This window comes from Chlorocebus sabaeus, chromosome 24 (genome assembly GCF_047675955.1).
Source record: "Chlorocebus sabaeus isolate Y175 chromosome 24, mChlSab1.0.hap1, whole genome shotgun sequence".
Classification (NCBI taxonomy): domain Eukaryota; kingdom Metazoa; phylum Chordata; class Mammalia; order Primates; family Cercopithecidae; genus Chlorocebus; species Chlorocebus sabaeus.
This window is the reverse complement of record NC_132927.1, coordinates 68240951-68262953: the sequence shown is the minus strand read 5'-3', so window position 1 is coordinate 68262953 and position 22003 is coordinate 68240951. Positions and strand designations below refer to the sequence as shown.

The window sequence follows — 22003 nt, the reverse complement described above, 5'->3', positions numbered from 1 at the left end:
CTGTCAGAGCTACTCTTGTTTCCACAGCAGACTGTAAAACATGCCCCCTAGGTTATTAAAGCAGTAATCTATCAGTCTATCTAGGTATTTGGTGACATTTGTCAAAAACAAAAATTTTGTTTTGATCATTAGTGATATGAGTTGTTGCTCCTGAGAAAAATTAGCCAAAGGGTCAATTACTTCTTGAACATTCCCTTAAAAGTGATCATGGGACCATGCTGTTGGGAGAAGGCTACATGTTCAGCTCATGTGTATACACACACATACACACACATACACACACACATCATTTAAGCTTTAGATGGGCAATTTAGATCACAATTATTTATTACAAAATTAATTCAAAATTCGATCTAGGAAAACAGAATTCCTCTATTGTCTAATTCTTGAGATATGCTGGATAAAGACTCTCTACACCAGGGGTGTCCAATCTTTAGGCTTCCCTGGCCACAGTGGAAGAATTGTCGTCAGTCACACATAAGATACACTATTGATAGCTGATGAGCTAAAAAAAAAAAAAAAAAAAACACAAAAAATCATATTTTAAGAAAGTTTATGAATTTGTGTTGGGCCACATTCAGAGCCATCCTGGGCCACATGCCAGGGACCAGACACGCTTGTTCTACACTGTTCATGTGATTTATATTTAATAAAATACCCAAATATTACAATATAGTGATAATACTTGCTGAAGTAATTTCATTAGGATATAACAGCTACTAGGAAAAAATTAGTCTTTATTCAGCAGATATTAATGAGTACATGTCAGGCTGTGCACATAGTTATAATGGTGAAAAGGACTGTTAGTGCTTTTGAGGAATTCACTGTTTACTGAAAGAGAGCATTACAAAATGTGTTATAAAATGGAGGCAGAGTCAAGATATTGTGGGAAAAAAAATTGGGAGATCCAACTTTGGAGGTCTCTAATAATCTCATAGGAGAGGTGCCATTTGATCTGTCTTCTTAAAAGTTGCAAAACACTAGCCTAAAGATTAGAGTCTAGAGGGACCCATGCTAGCATCATCTATATAGCATGGCTTAAAAACTGTTTATGTCTAAGAAATCAAAAACCAGAAAAAGGCCGGGCGAGGTGGCTCACGCCTATAATCTCAGCACTTTGGGAGGCTGAGGTAGGTGGATCACTGGAGGTCGGGAGCTCGAGACTAGCCTGGCTAACCTCGTGAAACCCCATCTCTACTAAAAATACAAAAATCAGCCGGGTGTGGTGGCGGGCACCTGTAGTCCCAGCTACTCCGGAGGCTGAGGCAGGAGAATCGCCTGAACCTGGGAGACGGAGCTTGCAGTGAGCTGAGATTGCGCCACTGCACTCCAGCCTGGGCGACAGAGCAAGACTCTGTCTCAAAAAAAAAAAAAAAATAGCCAACAAAACTGAGAAACCTAGATTCACAGCTTATTGGAAAAAAAAAAAAAAAAAAGCACGGTCTGATAGTCTAAATACATGTAAGTCAAATGGGAAAAGAAGACAGGCATGGTGGTGTGCACCTGTAGTTCCAGCTACTTAGGAGGCTGAGGCAGGATAACTTGAGACCAGAAGTTCAAGCTATGGTAGTATGCTATCATGGCACCTCTGAATAGCCACTGCACTCCAGCCTGGGCAACATGGGGCAACACCCCATCCATTAAAAAAAAAAGAGAAAGAAAGAAAAAATTCTCCATTTATTTTCAATTCATTCAGATTTTCTCAAAACTCAGAACTATAAATGAAACCCAACTATATGTAAATTAATCCACCTTAACTATGTTGAGTACTTTCATTCATTTTTCAAAATGGAATAATGTTTGAGATAAGTTTAAGTGACACTGATTATCTACCAAACCTACAGTGGCTCAAAGACTAAATCATGAGAAATTTTCATGTGTGTACAAAAACTTTTCTTTCTAGTCATACTCTTTGCATAAGTAGATTTTTAAAAATTACTATATATTTTAATACCTTTGTTGGAGATGTAAATGATATGTAGGACTTCATGGGTCAAAAAAAGAAAAATGCCTTTATAATTTATTTATTTATTTTTGAGATGGGGGGTTTCACTCTGTTGCCCAGGCTGGAGTGCAGTGGTGTCATCTCGGCTCACTGCAGCCTCTGTCTCCTGGGCTCAAGCAATTCTCCCACCTCATTCTCCCAAGTAGCTGGGACCACAGACACACGCCACCACACCTGGATAATTTTTTGTATTTTTGGTAGAGACAGGGTTTCTCCATGTTGTCCAGGCTGGTCTCGAACTCCTGAGCTCAAATGATCCGCCCATCTTGGCCTCCCAAAGTGCTTGGATTACAGGTGTGAGCCACTGTGCCCAACCTATAATTTAAATTAAGACCAACTGTTTAAAATTACTTATACATATATTTTTTTTCTCTTAGAGACAAGGTCTGTGTCACGTAGGCTGGAGTGCAATGGTGCAATCATAGTTTACCATAGCCTCAAACTCCTAGGCCCGTGCAGTCCTTCTGACTAGGCCTCCCAAAGTGCTAGGACTACAGGTGTAAGCCACCGTATCTGGCCTGGTACAGGAATATTATTGAAATCTGACATCCCATCGGTATACACTGAGAAGTTTACATGGCTTTGGGCCAGTTAGGGTGTGGGGGTCTCCTGACGGATCCTGGACCCTGTTCTAACTTCTGTGGTTGTGACCTGGCTGGGGTCTCTGTACTTTGCATTCTCTTTGCCCTGAAGTGAACTGCTATTTGATCAGTGTCCACCACTGCCCCAGAGGGGTGCAGGAACTTGTGCACCTGTCATGTGCAAAGCACAGGGCAGTAGGACGATGGCGTCACCCAGCCATCGCCCGAGGCTCCTCTCACCACTAATCCCATTCTTTTGGTTCTAAGTTGGATGCTGCAGGGAAGTGGAGCCCAGGTGTTCTCCACTTCTCCTTCAGCTTATCTGGGGCTCTTACATGATCCTACAGTCTCAACCCTCACCTCCTGGGTTGAGCCCAGGTAGTTTCTTACTCTGCTTTCATCCTCTGATCCTCTCTACTTCCTGACTTCTCCCCCACATTTATTTTCCTGGGCACAGAAAAGCTGTTCTGATATCATAAAATTTCTCTACGCTCTGACCTTAGAAAACGTTTCTTCCAGCAAAGTCTGTGTTTCAAGACTATTGTCTCGGCCGGGCGCGGTGGCTCAAGCCTGTAATCCCAGCACTTTGGGAGGCCGAGACGGGTGGATCACGAGGTCAGGAGATCGAGACCATCCTGGCTAACACGGTGAAACCCCGTCTCTACTAAGAAATACAAAAAACTAGCCGGGCGAGGTGGCGGGCGCCTGTAGTCCCAGCTACTCGGGAGGCTGAGGCGGGAGAATGGCGTGAACCCGGGAGGCGGAGCTTGCAGTGAGCTGAGATCTGGCCACTGCACTCCAGCCTGGGCTACAGAGCGAGACTCCGTCTCAAAAAAAAAAAAAAAAAAAAAAAAAAGACTATTGTCTCATCGTAGACTCAAAAAAGTCTAATTCGAATTATCATACTTTTGCTGTCATAATTTCTCATCCTAAACCAACTTCCAATGCAACTTTAGATTTGAGATTTTAGAACAGAATGTTCCTTAGAGGAGTCCCACGAGTAATTAAGAGATCCTATCCGTAGATTAAGGTGGATAATGGTAAAAACTCACCGTGCCTGTAAGTATTACTGATGGTTTTCACAGGTATCCTGAAGGAAAGGAGAACGGGTCAAGGAAGAGGGGGAAAAAAGAAAGTCAGACTTTTTTTTTAAATTGTTATTTAGTTTTTATTTCATAATCATAAACTTAACTCAACTCTGCAATCCAGCTAGGCATGAGAGAGAACAAGGAAAACATGGACCCCAAAGGGAACCGCACTGAGAGCACAAAGATTCTAGGATACTGTAAGCAAATGGCGTGGAGGGTGCTCTCCTGAGCTACAGAAGGAATGGTCTGGTGGTTAAGATAAAACACAAGTCAAACTTATTCGAGTTGTCCACAGTCAGCAACGGTGATCTTCTTGCTGGTCTTGCCGTTCCTGGACCCAAAGCGCTCCATGGCCTCCACAATATTCATACCTTCTTTCACTTTGCCAAAGACCACATGCTTGCCATCCAAGCACTCAGTCTTCGCAGTGCAGATGACAAACTGGGAACCATTTGTGTTGGGTCCAGCATTTGCCATGGACAAGATGCCAGGACCTGTATGCTTTAGGATGAAGTTCTCATCTTCAAAATTCTCCCCATAGATAGACTTGCCACCAGTGCTATGGCGTGTGAAGTCACCACCCTGACACATACACCCTGGAATAATTCTGTGAAAGCAGGAACCCTTATAACCAAATCCTTTCTCTCCAGTGCTCAGAGCATGAAAATTTTCTGCTGTCTTTGGAACCTTGTCTGCAAACAGCTCAAAGGAGACGCGGCCCAAGGGCTCGCCGTCGACGGCAATGTCGAAGAACACGATGGGGTTGACCATGGCTAGTAGTACAGGATTTTCCTCGGCAGCAGCATCTGCAAAAAGCTGAAAGTCAGACTTTTATCACACATGATAAAGTGGAAAAAAATCTATTGAAACTCATTTTTAAATTGGTACATAATTCTTCCCAAACAGAAAAGTCGAAGGAAGAGTTAATACACGTCCATGAACCCATATTCCAGCTTTCATAGTTAACACGATTTTGCTGCTCTCATTTCATTTATCCTCCATTAATTTAGTAGGCCTTTCTAAGTGATAAAGACACGTTAGAAATTATGAGATATTACAAAATAACAACAATTCTTTATTCTCTAACACCTAGTCTATATTCAGATTCTCTCATTATATCGAAGGTGTGTCTTTACACACACTTGGTTAATACAAATCAGGACCCAAACACAATGCAAATGTTGCATTTGCTTATTCTGTTTCTGCACCAGTCATTTGCCTCTGCTCTTGGATCTATTCACTGTCCTGTCTCCTCCTTGCTCTGCTGGTATCCTGCACATTTCTCTTCTCAAGCTTCTTTGCCAATGGCTTCCCATTGAGTTCAGCCAACTCAATGGGAAGTACACATAGGAGACTCAAAGGATGAGAGGAGGGAAAAGCCAGGGCATTTCTCCCAGCCTCTGCCTCTGACAGTGATGGCTTCTCCAGCCCTCTAGCAGCCTCCACCTGATGCAATTCTTGTAGGTGGCCCCCACTCCTGGGTTCTGGTCGCATCATCTCCTCTTCCTTAGTGCTTCTAGCTCTAGGGGAGGTAGTGGCTTCCTGAGGGAGCATAGCTCTGGGTTGCCTCAACATTCCATTTGGCATTTCAGCTCTTTCTACTCTTTTGAAACTAGTTCCCTGTGTTCAATTCCTCTGCCGAACTACCTAGTACAGGCTATTTTTTTTTCCTGGACAAGTCCTGACTGACACAGGCTTTTCCCCTCCTTTCTATTTCTTTACACCCTCCCTCCCTTTTTGAATTCTTTTTTGCTATTGTTTCTTCCTCAGGGGTCTTTTAATTTTTTCCTCTATTCTCTATACTTCTTGCAAACTGGCAGTCATGTCAGATCTAGAGCCATGCTGGGTGATATGAGAGCCACCAGCCACATGTGGTTATTTAAATGTCAACTTAGGCTGGGAGCAGTGACTCACGCCTGTAATCCCAGCACTTTGGGAGGCTGAGACAGGCAGATCACTTGAGGTCAGGAGTTCGAGACCAGCCTAGACACCATAGTGAAACCCCGTCTCTACTAAAAATACAGAAATTAGCTGGGCATGGTGGTGGGCGCCTGTAATGCCCACCTACTTGGGAGGCTGAGGCAGGAGAATCACTTGAACCTGGGAGGCAAAGGTTGCAGTGAGCCGGGATTTTGCCATTGCACTCCAGCCTGGATGACAAGAGCGAAACTCCATATCAAAAAAAAAAAAAAAAAAAGTAAACTTAAATTAGTTAAACGAAACAAAAAATTTGCACTGGCCGCATTTCAAGTTCTCAGTGGGCACACGTGGTTAGTCACTGCCACATTGGACAGGGCAGACACAGAACATTTCCAGCATGGCAGAAAGTTCAGCTTGATGTTGCCCTTCTAGAAGCTCGATTAAATTCAGGTCCAATACTTTTAGGCAAGAATACTTACCGGGAAGGCTTGTGTTGGGAGAACCTGTTGCTTAAAAATCATTCGGAGCTGCTGAGAAAGTAACAATTTTCTCATCAGAATCACCTGGGGTGTTTGTAAAATGCAGATTCCTTCCCCCCCACCCCTTTAATCTCAGGATGTAAGGCCTAGTTTATTCATTTTAACAAGCTCTCAGATGACGCTGTTGCACTCTGTCATTTGAAACCTCGGTTTTAAGACAGTCTTAACTGTCTTCAAGACCAAACATTCAAGCTATGAGATCCTGTCCCTCCTACATGTGGTATTAAAAGTTCTTTCTCTTATGAAATATGATGATGTGATATATCATGGTTGTATTTTCTTTTGTTTTTACTGGCAAAATTAAAAATTGGCACCTAATATTCTCTCCAATTTCAAGGTGGTTGACTTTACTAGTCTGGTACATTCAAGAATCTGGGAGCCACTAATACGGTCTAATGTGGACTGTAAGTAGGAAATGAGGTAAATGGACCATCATACCCTTTTACAGTCACAGTAAATATGTTAGGGTTGCCCAAAATCTCAATCCATATTAAATGTCAGAAAACAAATTGACAAGAACAAAACAGAGACGGCAGATGAAAGAAGGTCATTACCAGTTTCTGAGCGCAGCTCTGGGGCTCCCCGGCAGAGTCTGCCTGCCTGAAGTCTTTAGGACAGAGCCCACATTTTGCACATGGTTATATGTCAAAACCACAGTCAGCGAAAACAGTAAGAAAAGCCCAGGTGTTTTAATGATTTGCTGAATTTCCTGGAAATTCCAGGTATGTCTAGAAAATCCTGACATTCTCAAACCAGTTGGTTACATTAAAGTACAGACCGGGCACTGTGGCTCACGCCTATAATCCCAGCACTTTGGGAGGCCAAGGCAGGTGGATCACTTCAGGTCAGGAGTTCAAGACCAGCTTGGGTAACATGGCGAAACCTCGTCTCTACTAAAAAAATACAAAAAGTAGCTGGGCGTGGTGCTGGCGCCTGTAATCCCAGCTACTCAGGAGGCTGAGGCAGGAGAATTGCTTGAACCCAGGAGGCGGAGGTTGCAGTGAGTCGAGGTTATACCACTGCACTCCAGCCTGGGCAACAGAGGGAGACTCCATCTCAAAAAAAAAAAAAAAAAAAAAAAAAAATAGTATGTGATCAGAATTATAGAGGGAAAGCCCAGGCTCAGCAGCTCATGCCTGTAATCCCAGCACTTGGGGAGACCGAGGTGGGAGGATTGCTTGAGGTCAGAAGTTTGAGACCAACCTGGGCAACATAGCGAGACCCTATCTCTTAAAAAAAATTAAAAAATTAACCAGGCATAGTGGTGCACACCTGTAGTCCCAGCTACTCCAGGGGTTGAGGCAGGAGGATCCCTTGAACCCAGGAGTTTGATGTTACAATGAACTATGATAATTCACTGCACTTCAGCCTGGGTGACAGAGTGAGTGAGACCCTGCCGCTTAAAAAAAAAAAAAAAAGTAGGGGTAAACACTCAGGAAAACTTAAAGCCATGGATGAAAGAGAGAAGATGCATCATCAACTAGAGACACAGGAACAATTAGAGGTGGAGAAAAGAGCACTGTATTTGGCCAGGAGGAATCACTAGGCAACTTAGGGGAACATTATGTGGGTGAATGGTGGGAACTTAGCCAGATTTCAGAGGGTTAAGGTGGGACTAGGTAGTGAGGAGGTGGCTGAGACAAGTACTCAGTGAGAAGTCTGACCGAGGAAGGAGGAGAGAGGAAGCCTCTGGGGGCATCAGGAACAACAGACATTCCCCCACTCTCCAACCGCTGGACGGGCAAAACAGTGGGGTGGAGCCTCTGCCCAATGCTGAACTCAGGTGTTGGCTGCTGTCATTTTAGTTTTCTGACTGTTTTGGGCCAAGTTTGGATAATATATGAAACCAAAGGCTTTACCAGTGTTCAGGAAAAGGAGAGAGAGCGAGACAGAGCAATGATGGAAGGGCCCATGGAGTTCTGGAATATTCCTGCGGGGCTGAGACAGGGAGGAAAGTAGCCAGGGAAGCTGTGAGTAGAGAAAGCAGGCTTGGTAAACTGGAAGGAAGGAAGGCTCTAGAATCCAACAGGCTGGTGAGGGCTGGAGTTTGGACCCCTGATTATCTGCATGGCCCCAATGTTCCTGCACCTGTTTATCCACAAAACGGAGGGTTTCCTATTTCACAGGGTTATTGTGAGGGTCAAAGGAGAGGAGCTGTAGCGTCTAACATAATCATAGACATTCAATAATGCCCCTCTCCCTATTTTGCATTTGCTCATAAAAAGGCATTACAATATAATTATTTTTGGACAGTAAAAAAATAAAAGTTTTGTTTATTATTGAGATAGGGTCTTGCTGTGTCGCCCAGGCTGGAGTGCAGTAGAACACCCATGACTTACTGCAGCCTTGGACTCCTGGGCTCAAGCAATCTTCCTGCCTCAGCCTAATGAGTAGCTGGGACTAGAGGCACACACTACCATGCCTGGCTAAGTTTTAAAATGTTTTGTAGAGACAAGGGTTTCATCGTGTTGCCCAGGCTGGTCTCGAACCCCTGGCCTCAAGCAATCCTCCTGCCTAAACCTCCCGAGTTGCTGGGATTACAGGCATGTGCCACGTTGCCCAGCTCTGATTTAATATTAATAGTCAACATATATCATTCAATCTATAACTTTGTGAGTTTTCCGCCAATTTGACATTTTGCTTTACAAAAAAATAAAACTGCTTATATGTCTTTCAACCCACAGTGACCAAGTGAAGAAACTGAGCTTCATTGGAACCAGGAAGATCTCATCCAGCAGATGATAACCTCTTACATTGATGCTCCAATTTGCATTTTGTAAAGTTGTTTTATAGTTTTGATTGTGTTTCATTCTGACAGGAGGTGAAGCAGATGATAGGATTCCCATTTTGCAAATGAAAAAGCAGAAACACTTTGTTTTGTTTTGTTTTTGAGACAGAGTCTTGCTCTGTCGCCCAGGCTGGAGTGCAGTGGTGCAATCTTGGTTCACTGCAACTTCTGCCTCCCAGGTTCAAACGATTTTTCTGCTGCAGGCTCCCAAGTAGCTGGGACGAGGCTGCATGCCACCACGCCCGGCTAAGTTTTGTATTTTCAGTAGAGATAGGAGCATTTCACCATGTTGGCCAGGCTGGTCTCAAACTCCTGACCTCAGGTGATCCGCCTGCCTCAGCCTCCCAAAGGCTGGGATTACAGGCAGGAGCCACTGTGCCTGGCCCAGCAAAAACACTTTGAAAAGAAAGCGATGATCTCTGGAAGCCAGCAAGGGTTATTTAGCAGTTCATGCCAAAGGAAGCTTTTTCCTCTTTAAAATAGATTTGCTAGGTCAGGAAATGCTATAGGTAACATGTGTTTGATGTTAGCAGAACGCTTGACAAAGTGTCTTACAAAGTCTTTGTGGACATGGGGAACCGTTTTAATGGATAGGCAGCTTGTTATGTAGAAGAGGGAGGAAACTGTCCCTGCAGAGGGGAGAATTAGAATCCATGGATGTTAGTTACATACAGGGAAGCAGATTTGGGTTCAGCTCAAGAAAGAACTTTCTAATAATTAGAGATGTTCAGTAGTAAGACTGGCTCTTTTGTGAGAGAAGATGGTCTCGCCTGGAGTCAGACGATGAGCAGTGACCCCAGAATAATGAAGAAAGAGAAAGGATTAGTGCCAATCTGGATGGATTGCTTCACTCCGACTGTCCTGCTAACATTTATTTATATTTTATTTCCAGACAGAGTTTTGCTCTTGTTGCCCAGGCTGGAGAGCAATGACGCAATCTCGGCTCACTGCAACCTCCACCTCCCAGGTTGAAGCAATTCTCCTGCCTCAGCCTCCCTAGTAGCTGGGATTACAGGCATGCACCACCATGCCTGGCTAATTTTTGTATTATTAGTAATATTAGTATTATTTTGTATTATTATTAGGTCTCAAACTCCTGACCTCAGGTGATCCGCCTGCCTTGGCCTCCCAAGGTGCTGGGATTATAGGCATGAGCCACCACACCTGCCCTCCCAGTAGCATTTTTATTGATAACTGTGATAAAGTCAAAGAAGTCACATTCAGCAGCTCTGTAGCTGTCAAAGCTGAGAGTGACATTTAGTACTTTAGACAACAATTCATGTTGAGAGAAATATCTGTTTTTTTTTTTTTTTTTTTTTTTTTTTGACAGAGTCTCACTCTGCTCACTCAGCTCACTGCAACCTCTGCCTCCTGGGTTCGAGCAATCCTCCTGCCTCAGCCTCCTGAGTAGCTAGGATTACAGGTGCACGCCACCACACCCAGCTAATTTTTGTAGTTTTAGTAGATGGGGTTTTACCGTGTTGACCAGAATAGTCTCCATCTCCTGACTTCGTGATCCGCCCACCTCAGCCTCCCAAAGTGCTGGGATTACAGGTTTGTGAACCACCACGCGTGGCCGAGAGAAAGATCTTAAACAGTGAATAAAAATGTAATAAGGACATATGTAAAACTTTGTTCTTGCTTAAAAAGAATTTGCAGTCCAAGTACAGGGCAGAGAAGACGCTGTTACGTAGCCTGTGCATTACAAGTTGTTTTTGTTGGTGCAAATTCCACCAGGAGGTGGAAACTGCCAGAGGAGACGGACAGGCTGCCTCGGGGTCACGGGGCACATGAGGACCAGTTGAAAATCCCTGGGATGTTCAGCCTGTAGATGAGAATGAATAGTAGCGCAGGCAATGAGTGGAAGAGTAATAGGATGCTTTTTGTTTCCAAGTGGGGGAGGGGGTCCTGGCTTTAGAGGGGAGAATTAGATTCCATGAACGGTAATTACATACAGGGAAGTGGATTTGGGTTCAACTGAAGAGAGAATTTTCTAACAACGTGAGCTATTCAATAGTGAGATGGGCTCTTTTGTGAGGCTGTGATTTCCTTGTCCACAGAAGTGGATAATTGACTATTTATTAAGGATATTTTGGAGGGCATTGTGTAGGGAATGGGAATGTGGACACAGTGAAAATCAAAAGGATCACTTTTATTTTATTCCTGTGACAACCCTGAGAGATGTTATCATCGCCATCTTGCAGCTGAGAAAACTGAGATGTTGAGAAGGTAGGAGGCAAAACCAAGATTGAGACCCAAGTATTTTATGGCAGTCTTCGTTTTCTCCCCCTTCCCAACCCTACGGTTTTAAGATGGAAACAATCTCTCGTCCAAGATGGGTCCCGGGACAGTTTTGCTTCCAAAGGTCTCAATTTACCTATGTAGGAAACGGGTATATTGATTTCCTCTCCTTCCCTGTTCTTCAGGAAGGTTGACAGTATCTGCGAGGTGAATGGACTGAGTCCCTTAAAACTCTCCCTACCCCCACAACTAGTTCTACATCAGATATTTTGTTTTATTATTTTGAATATTACTCATATTTTGAATAGATAATACAGGTACAAGGCACAAAATTCAAGTTATACCAAAAAGTGAGCAATAAGGAGCTAATTTTCCTCTCCTATCTATTCTCCAATTGTCTGCCCAGTTTCCCTCCTAGGAGACGGTTACAGACCACATGTTAAAACCCCCAGATTCATATGTTGAAATCTGAATCCCCAAGGTGATGGCTCTAGGAGATGAGGCCTTCACAAGGTGATTAGATCATGAGGGTGAAGCCCTCATGAATGAGACCAGTGCCCTTATAAAAGGAACCCCAGTTTCTGGCCAGGCGTGGTGGCTCATGCCTGTAATCTCAGCATTTTGGGAGGCCAAGGTCCGTGGATTGCCTGAGCCCAGGAGTTCAAGACCAGCCTGGCCAACATGGCAAAACCCCATCTCTACTAAAAATACAAAAATTAGCCAGGCATAGTGGTGCATGCCTATAATCCTAGCTACTTGGGAGGCTGAAGCAGGAGAATCATTTGAACTTGGGAGGCAGAGGTTGCAGTGAATCGAGATTACGCCACCACACTCCAGCTTCAGTGACAGAGGGAGACTCCATCTCAAAAAAGGAACACCAGTCTCCCTCTCTCCATCATGTGAGGACATAGCGAGAAGACAGCCATCTGCAACCAGGAGAGGACCCTCATGGGAATCCGGCCATGCCCACACCCTGATCTTAGACTTCCAGCCTCCAGAACTGGGAGAGATAAATGTTATTGCGTAAGCCACCCAGTCTATGGTATTCTGTTATGGCAGCCTGAGTTAAGACCAATAATACTCATGGTTTCTCATGCATCCTTCAGGTGATATCTTTTGTGTATGTGTACAAGAAAGAACTTATGTATTTATTTTTTTCCCCGCAAATGATGGCATGCTTTACACACAGTTCTGCAGCTTACTTTTTACATTTATTACTATATTAGATCAATCTATGTGAAATTACCAATATTTTACTGTTTTGACCCACAAAATATATTGGAAATCCTTCAATATCAGTGCATACGGAGCTGTTTCAGTCTTTCAAAATAAGTATAACATATGTAAGACTTCGCAAATATTAAGTGTACACATCCCTACATAACCAGCATCCAGATCAATAATTAGATTATTACCAGCACCCAGAAGGGGATAGGCCCCCTCCCAGTCACTATCTGACTTTGAATTTTATATAAATGGAGTCATCCAATGTGGACTCTTATGTGTCTAGGTTTTAATTGGTTGCACAATAGTCCCTTTGGAAGCCCCTTACTTTATTTAACCCTATTGGTGCCTTGCTGATCAACCTTAAAGGTGTTTATAATCTTTTGCTTTTACAAACAATGGGGGGATGAACAACCATATAAACATAAGGTATTTTAAAAAGTGTTTTATAGGAAATTTCAAACACATACACAGAAAATAGACTAGACTAGTATAATGGACACAGCTTCAACAACTATCCACATTCTGTTATTCTCCTTTGAGTAGAATTCCATTTACTTACCCCCAAAAATGCCTTAGGGAAGGCTGAATATGTAGACTTCAGAGGCTCAGCTGTACCAATGAATAGCTGTGTGACTATGGGGAAGTTACCTAACCTCTCTTATCTTCACCTCCAATAACATGGAGATGATTATTCCTACTGCTTAGAGTGGTGGTGAGGACAGGGGACCTGGATCAGGGATTTTCGGCTGCAGGTAGAAGATGCAGGTGGAAGCAGATGGGATAGGCCATAGTCAATCCACTGGCGTTTTATAGAGTGACTGCCTTCTGTAAGATTTCATTGACCAAAGTTCTCCAATGGCTTGAAAGAAAAAACAAAAAACAAAACAGGAAAAATAAATCAGCTGAAGCCTCCACTAGAATGAACGCAAAGGACTTAGCATGTCTTATGTGCTGTTTCCACCATTCTGCTTTTCCAGACTGTCCGTTCTTCAAATCACCGTTTAACTTGTTAAAATCACTTTCGAGCCAGGGCAGAAAGCGAGAAAATGCCAGGGAGAATCGGGAGATGAGGGCAGGGAGAGAAAAGCGTCCTAACTAAGACTTGCATTGCACAAGCTGAAGTCTGGAATTTGCACCAGCGGGATTCCATCCTCCTCCTCCTCCCTACCCGGCTGCTCCCCACCCCTTCTTCGGGAAGATCGCGACTCTCCCGTGGCTCGCCCCAAGCCTCTGCTTCGCAGGTTCTGGTTTCCCAATCGATCATGAGTTTCTAGTCCCTGGAGCTGCGTGGGTCGTGAGTTCAAGTCCCTTTCCTTCCGGAGGCGACAAACGTTCCCGCGGGTCCCCGTGCCACGCAGCGCGGGCGTGCACGCCCCTCCCCGCCGGGCCGCGCTGCCAGGCCCGCCCCGCCCCTGGGTGGGAAGGTCAAGGGGCCCGGGCCCTCCCAGCCCCCCGCACCCCTGCGCGCGCCCGCCCCTCGCCTCCTGCCCGGGCGCTCGCAGCCGAGCCCGGCCGGGGAAGGGCTCTCCTCCCAGCGCCGAGCACTGGGCCCTGGCAGACGCCCCAAGATTGTTGTGAGGAGTCTAGCCAGTTGGTGAGCGCTGTAATCTGAACCAGCTGTGTCCAGACGGAGGCCCCATTTGCATTGTTTAACATACTTAGAAAATGAAGTGTTCATTTTTAACATTCCTCCTCCAATTGGTTTAATGCTGAATTACTGAAGAGGGCTAAGCAAAACCAGGTGCTTGCGCTGCGGGCTCTGCAGTGGCTCGGAGGACCCTGGCGCTCTCCCCGTGTCCTCTCCACGACTCGCTCGGCCCCTCTGGAATAAAACGCCCGCGAGCCCCGAGGGCCCAGAGGAGGCCGACGTGCCCGAGCTCCTCCGGGGGTCCCGCCCGCGAGCTTTCTTCTCGCCTTCGCATCTCCTCCTCGCGCGTCTTGGACATGCCAGGAATAAAAAGGTGGGTTCTCGGCGCTGGACTTTTCTTTCTCCAGGGTCTGGAAACCTTGCTAAAAATCCGATGGGTGGAAACTGGTTATGGCTGTGATTCAGGCGGTGTCGGGATATTGGAAAAGGCATGAGCTAGTGATGCAATGATATTGTTAATTATAAAAAGCTGCGCCTCTGTAATTTCCATCTTGAAGGGTTCTTTTGGGAGTGGGTATTTTCTAATACAGTTTCAAAAGTCAGCATCAGAGAGAGCTGCGAAATTCTCAGCGCTTCATTCCTCTTTCTTTTTTGGAAAGGGCAGCAACTTTGTCGTTTTAAGGGATTTGCGTATATATATTTTTAAATTTCGGGAGGCCAATTACTGGTTCACTAGCAAGTACTGTGCCGCATCGGCTGATAGACAAGCAGACGGGCCAGCTAAACATCGCGGGGCTGGATTTGCTTTATGTCTGTTTGGGATTCTCACAGAAGTTTCAAGCCAATGAGAAGTGGGAACTGCAGACAGAGATACATGTAAGCAAATGTTTTGCTATTCTTTAAGGAAATTGCAATTCCAGCTAAGTAATCCTTAAGTCTTGGAGAACTTTACCTAGATGACACCCACAGTCTTTATTCAGCGAGTTCTTGAAAACATCCTGCTTTGAACAAATTAACCTTGTGTGTGCATGTACATGTCTGTGGGGTGTGTGTGTGTGTGTGTGTGTGTGTGCTGAAAACTAAGCTGTAACAATGTCATCCTGGATTGGGGACCAGCACTTCTGTGACAGGCAGTCCTGGTATTTGGTTGGTCTCTCTGGCTTTCCTTGTGTTTTAGGCTGAGGCACAAAACAAGTGAACCCACCTGCTTTAGAAAGTTCCCAGGACCAGTTATGAGCACCAACCTGCCTCCCCCCAGCTGTTCTTATAGTTAGTTCATTTTTGGAGTTTCTAGGTCTTTTTTTTTTTTTTTTTTAATCACAAGGTGCAGCTATTCATGATGCTGTGAGGCAGTAAGTGCTTGGGTATTCTTTCATTTTAGGAAAATCCTATTAGCCTGGAACCTGTTTGGCCTCCAGGACTCAGCTGTGGCTCTTCCAGGAGGCTGGGCTTGAGGCAAGACCTGTCCCGGGGCTGCCTCTAGCCAAAGGGAATGGGGCTGTGGGGAGTGAGGGGAAAATGGGGTTAGCATGCCTTTGCCACTAGCTCTTGAAGTCCACTGTGTTGCAGTCAGCCTGTTCTGTCTCCAACATAAGCGAGACAGGGTTTTATAACCAACTGAAAGGAAACTTCATGTGAAGAAACAGGAAAACATTGAAATTCATAATATACAGACTGGAAAATAAATTTGTTATTGTTCTTTCATTCCTTCCAGATATAAATCTGGCCATGGCAAATATCAAAAAGCCCTGGGATTTGGCTCTTCACTTTATAAGGTCAGAGCTGTCTCCAGTGTTCTAGAATCTGGCTCACCCAGGCACTTAGATGAAAACTTGTGGACTCTCAGCGTCCTTATTTTTTGGATTGGGGACTAGATAAAGGAAATGGCCTTGCATCTCCTAAGATCACATCAGGGCCCTATTCCCTCTGGATGTAACCTTAATTCCAGATCCTCTAATACCCAGGGTTGCTGATTCAGATGAGCCATGTGTCCTGAAAGGGAGGAGTTATGTTGTTGCAGTGCACGTTCGTAGTAACGGGCCACAGAATTCAGCCATGTCCCCAGGTTCACTGCTCTATTGAAGAAGCCTTCAAGATTACCTTCTCTAGGAAGTCTTGTCGCTACCCACAGCCTGGTTGTTATGGCACCCAATAGGTATTTCTTTCCATGCCCTTGCCAAGGTGTATAGACATTGTCGTGGCTCTCCAACTGGTTCTCAAGGATACTGGTTCTTTCTGTAGCTCTTCTGTCTAGCATCCACACCCACAAGCAGTAGTTGCTTGGATAAACCGCTGTTGAACTGAATAATAGTACTAGATAAAGCTCTGTTTTTGCACAGATTTTATTTTTTTATTTTTATTTTTATTTTTGAGATGGAGTCTCGCTGTCTCCCAGGCTGAAGTGCAGTGGTGAAATCTCAGCTCATTGCAACCTCTGCCTCCTGGGCTCAAGTGATTCTTCTTCTTGGCCTCCTCTTGGGACTACAGGCGCCTGCCACCACGGTCGGCTAATTTTTGTATTTTCAGTAGAGACGGGGTTTCACCATGTTGCCTAGGCTGGTGGTCTCAAACTCCTGACCTCAGATGATCCACCCACCTCAGTCTCCCAAAGTGCTGGCTTTAGAGGCATGAGCCACTGTGCCCGGCCTGATTTTGTATTTTTTTCTACCATAACCATTTTGAGAAGTCTAGTTCAGTAGTGCTAAACGCATTCACATTGCTGTGCAGTCTCCAGAACTCTTCACCTTGCACGACTGAATCTCTGTACCTATTAAACAACAATTCCCCATCTTCCCCTCCCACTAGCCCCTGGTTACCACCATTCCACTTTTTGTCTCTGTAATTTTGACTACGCTAGGTGCCTCGTATAAGTGGACCCAAGCAGCCTTTGTCTTTTTTGTGAGTGGCTTTTTTCACTTAACATAACGCCCTCAGGGTTCCTTCATATTGTAGCATATGTCAGAATTTCCTTCCTTTTTAAGACTGAATAATATTCCCTTGTATGTACAGACTACATTTTGTTTATCCACATATCCATTGAAGGACCGTGTCCACCTTTAGGCTGTTGTGAATAATGCTGCTATGGACACAGGTTTACAAATACCTGTTCAAGTCCCTGCTTTTAATTTTTGAGGGTATATACATAGAAGTAGAATGGCTGGATCACATGGAAATTTTATGTTTAGTGTTTTGGGAGTCATCTTACTATTTTCCATAGAGACTGTACCATATTTACACCAACAGTGCACAGGGGTTTCACTTTCTCCATATCCCTCCTAATGCTTGCTCTTTTCCATTTTTTAATAGCCTCATCAGTGTGAAGTAGTAGAGATTTTGTATTTTTATTTTATTTTTATTTTTTAAGCAGAGTCTCATTCTATCTCAGAGCATGTGCCACTATGCCTGGCAAATTTTTGTATTTTTAGTAGAGAGACAAGGTTTCACCATGTTGGCCAGGCTGGTCTCAAACTCCTGACCTCAGGTGATCTTCCTGCCTCAGCCTCCCAAAGTGCTGGGATTACAGGCGAGAGCCACCGCGCCTGGCCAGATTTTATATTTTTAAAGCAATCTTGCTGGCCACAATCTTACTGGATTAAAGCCTGTGCGTGGCGAAGGGCAGAGTTGCAGGCTCCCAGAGCATCACTGGCTTGTGCATGGCAGAGCTGAGCCCTGGGTTTGTAACTCCTCCTACTATTTTCCCGTGGGTTTCATTTTCCCTGGGCTGCGCAGGTTCTCTGAGTCCTTTCCTCCATCAGGACTTGCTCGCAGCGGTTCCCGCAGGCCACACTCTTCAGGGGACTGGGCCACCCCAACCCATCCACTGACGGGGGATTTTCACACATGTGGACTCAATGCTCTGGTTAAGTGACTTCCTGTGACAACTTTCTTTGGTGCCACTCAAAGTGCCTCATGTTCTCACTTTCTTTTCCTTTCATTGTTTGGGGGCACGATGATGGCTTATTCACTCTGTAATCATTTCAGCATAAAGATGTTCAAAAGTCAAGCACATCTCGCATAAAGAATAAAAACCAAGGAATTGGTTAATACCATAGTGGGAGGTTTTAGCTTTTTTTGTGGTGGGGGGAGGACAAGGTTTCGCTCTGTCACCCAGGCTGGAGCGCAGTGGTATAATCTCAGCTCACTGCAGCCTCAAACCTCCTGGGCTCAGGTGATCCTCCCCACCTCAGCCTCCTGAGTAGCTGGGACTTTAGGTACATACCATCACGCCCAGTTAATTTTTTTTTTTAATTTTGTAGAAATGGGGTCTCACCATGTTGCCCAGGCTTGTCTCAAACTCCTGGGTTCAAGCAATCCTCCTGCCTCAGCCTCCCAAAGTGCCGGGATTACAAGCGTAAGCCACTGCACCTGACCTTAGCCTTTTTTTTTTTTTTTTTTTTTTTTTTGAAGCAGCCAAACCCTTTATTAAAAAATGTGATCTAACACATTATCCCAGTGTAGGAGGCAAGTGGAAGAGGTGTGGTTCTGCTTGGGTAGTTGGGGTGTCTGGAATCACCATGACCTCCCTGGAGCACACCCCCCCATACAAGCCCAAGGTGATATCTCCGTTACACGTCACAGGCCGCATGCACCCCACACTGCCCTAGACCTGAATCTGCCTTCGGCATTTATATTTGACTTTTCACCTCCACAGGATACTCACTGTTACCATTCTGGCTCTCTGTCTTCCAAGCCCTGGGAATGCACAGGTAAGATTTTTGTTTTGAAAAAATATCTACAAGCGTATTAAAAACCAGGGTGAGGGAGTCCAGCCTTGTGTTATGGAACCCTAGGGTTCAGCTTTACAGTTGACCTCATCTGAGCTCTTCATTCTCAGAGGTTAACAGTGGAAGCTCAGAGAAAGTGAGACTCGGCCCAGGTGGCATGACTTGTAAGTGACAAGACTGGGGCTAGTGCTCAGTTTCCTGACTCCCAGTCCAAGACACTTTTTTATTTTATTTTATGGTAAGTTCTGGGGTACATGTGCAGGATGTGCAGGTTTGTTACGTAAGTAAACGTGGGCCATGGTGGTTTGCTGCCCCCATCTACTCATCACCTAGGTGTTAAGCCCAGCATACATTTTTAATCAGATTGCATGGCCTCATTTGTGCTCCTCACAGCAGGCCTCAACCTACCTTCAATGTTGAAAAGTACAATATGCTCTAGTGTTCCTGGGCAGTGGCACCTGAGGACCCCCACAGGTCTGCATGAATTGCCACAGACACACCCCTCTTGGAGGAGGTGGGAGAGGAAGTGGGGGTTACCCAAACATCCCAGCATGCAGTGTTGCATAATTCAGCTCCAAACCTAGGAGGGCCCATCGCTGGGCCCAAACTCCTCAGAGGAGTAAGAAGGGGGTGGGCAAGGCTAGGCTCAGGTCCTTAGGGGTTCTGGAAGAAGCTTGCAGCATCCTGGACTTTATTTTAAGCAATGGGAGAGATGGACCCCTGTGTGTCAGCCCTGAAATGTGGGCAGATCCCTCCTGAAAACTCCGAGTGGCCTCTCTGTGGCTCTGGCTCGGGAAAAATGAGAGAAGCCCTATCTCTGAGCAGGCTGAGGGCTGCAGGCAGGTAGGGGAGCATTTTCTCTCTTCATGTTAAGAATTTTGAAGCATATTCAGGCCACTGGCAATGGGAAGGATCTTGGGAAGAGTAACAAAGAATTTTAGACCTTGGGGTTTTCTAAGGCAGTCTCGTGGCATACACATGAAGACAGGTAGGCCCTGAGGGCAGCGATTCAGGGTTGTGTTTACTGCACTTTAGGCGCTTTATATAGATTAACATACTTTGTCCTTACCACCATTTTGAACTATGTACATACCCCCCATTTTACAGATGGGGAAACTGAGGCATAGAAAAGTTACGCAGAGAGTAGGGGCTAGAGTGAGAATTTGAAGCCGTGCCCTGGTCCAGCAGACTTGAACCTATGCCAGTCCTTGACAGCCAGGACTGGAACCTGGGCCTCCTGGCCTCCCAGCTTCCCGGCACAGCTTCCTGGCTCGTCGGCTCCACTTCCTTTGTCCCAATTCCCTGGGACCCCTGAACCCTCTCCTGGGAGTGCAGGCCAAATCCATCATCTCCGCAAATCAGCCAGGGAAGCCCAACCTCCAAAGCTGTAGAAAAGGCCAGGGATGGGAGCTCCTAGAAAATGTCAGGCCCCGGGATCTTCCTGAACAGCCCACCCAACACATTTTTTTTTTTTTTTAAGTACATAAACTTGTAACTCAAGTTGTATGTAAAAGCTACAACCCTCGGGGATTATTATGGTCTATCTCTTTCTGGAAGCATCTTTGTGTCATTGATTTGCCGAGGCTGAAATGGAGAAATTTACTCAATTCAACTTTTCTTAGAAAACCGACTGCATCTCTGTGTAGCTTTTATTTATGTACAGACATCAAAATCAGATAGAGGGTTTCATGGGGGCAAATAACTCATATTCGGTGCTTTGAAAGTGAGGTCGCACCTAAAGAAAGAGTCATCGCCCTTAAAAGCAATCTCATTCATTCCCAGAAAGGGGATGAACAGGGAGCATGCCACATTAGTCTCAGCAAATGTGATTCCTCTTGCTCTTCATAACTAGAGCATTAAAAAAACCTGAAAACTGTCTGCTAAAAATTGGAGCTATGAAGCAATGGTGCAGGGAGTTTATTTTTTTAATAAAGTTTTTCTAAAAACATAGAGATGGGGTCTTGAGGCCGGTCTCAAACTCCTGGGCTCAAGAAATCCTCCCTCTTCAGCCTCCCAAAGTGCTGGGATTACATGCATGAACCACTGCGCCTGGCCTGGTGTGGGGAGTTTAGAAAGTAGTTCTAAGTGTAAAATAATTATAAGGAAAAATTTTAGAAGAACAAATAGGGGTTATAATACAGGTATGGGTATTTTGGAGGCCTTTCTTTTTTGCTCCATTTCCCCAACTTTCTGTGTTGCAGCAATAAGACTTCTATGGTGTGAAATGACTTTGCCTGTTTCTCCTCTCCTTCCCTGCAGGCACAGTGCACGAATGGCTTTGACCTGGATCGCCAGTCAGGACAGTGTTTAGGTATGAGCCACTGCGGATCCTTCATTGGGGTGGAGGCATTCAGCCCAGTTGCAGGGCTATTTCTTTCTCTGTTGTTCAGTGATTAGCCATGCCCATGGAAGAACACAGTGACATGGAATGACTGAAGTCAATGGTGCCCTTTTATTGATCACCGTCTTTGTGCCTGGCCTTGAGCTAAGCACTGAGAGGGGTGGAAGAATTGATCTCTGTTCTCTTGAAGGTTTCTATTGGATTGGTGTTTCCTAGGGCTGCCGCAACAAATTACCACCAACTTAGGGGCTTAAACAACACCAGTGTGTGATTTTACAGTTTAGTAGGTCAGAAGTTTGAATTGAGTCTCCGCCAGAATAGAATTAAGGTGTCAGTAGGGCTGTGTGCTTTTCTGGAGGCTCTAAGTGAGACTTTTATTCCCTTCTGGTTGTTGGCAGAATTGAGTTTCTTGTGGTTGTAGGACTGAGGTTCTGTTTCCTTGCTGACTGTCAGTGGAGGGCAATTCCTACCTTTTAGAAACCTCCTGCTTTCTTTGGCTGGCAGCTCCTCCCTCCATCCTCAGAGCCAACACAACAAGTCAAGTGTTTCTCACTTTGAATCTCTTCTTTTTCTGTTGTAGCATCTCTCTGACCAATCAGCCTCTTCTTCTTCTACTTTTAAGAACTCCTGTGAATATATCGGGCCCACCCAGAAAATCCAGGAAAACCTCCCCATCTCAAGGTCAGCTGCTTAGTAAGCTTAATTCCAGCTGCTACCTTAATTCCCCTTTGCCATGTAACCCAACACATTCACAGGTTCTGAGGACGAGGAAGAGGAGGTTTTGGAGTGTGTGTGAGGGGCATTCTCTTAGCATGCCGTCTTTTGCAATGGACTCTGTGGAAGACGAGGAGAGAGTGATACCTTATGTCCAGAGTCAATAAGCACTGACGGGGCCAGGTGCGGCAGCTCACACCTGTAATCCCAGCGCTTTGGGAGGCCGAGGCAGGTGGATCACCTGAGG

The 22003-nt window shown here is 45.2% G+C and overlaps 1 protein-coding gene and 1 pseudogene across 3 annotated transcripts in view; one reads left to right on the top strand and one right to left on the bottom strand.

The window, feature by feature from the left end:
• Window positions 1-3839: 3839 nt before the first annotated feature.
• LOC103229562 (peptidyl-prolyl cis-trans isomerase A pseudogene) lies at window positions 3840-4652 on the bottom strand (annotated as a pseudogene).
• A 9188-nt stretch (window positions 4653-13840) lies between these two features.
• FBLN5 (fibulin 5) overlaps window positions 13841-22003 on the top strand; it is a 76801-nt gene continuing 68638 nt past the window's right edge. The window contains exons 1-3 of one of the 3 annotated variants that reach the window (XM_037984406.2): window positions 13841-14350; window positions 18629-18683; window positions 20961-21012. In XM_037984406.2, the coding sequence (XP_037840334.1) occupies window positions 14334-14350; window positions 18629-18683; window positions 20961-21012 (124 nt within the window). In that variant the 5' untranslated portion in view covers window positions 13841-14333. Of the gene's footprint in view, window positions 14351-14529; window positions 14854-18628; window positions 18684-20960; window positions 21013-22003 lie in introns of those variants that run through there. The other 2 variants (XM_007987615.3, XM_007987614.3) reach the window with 2 other exon arrangements.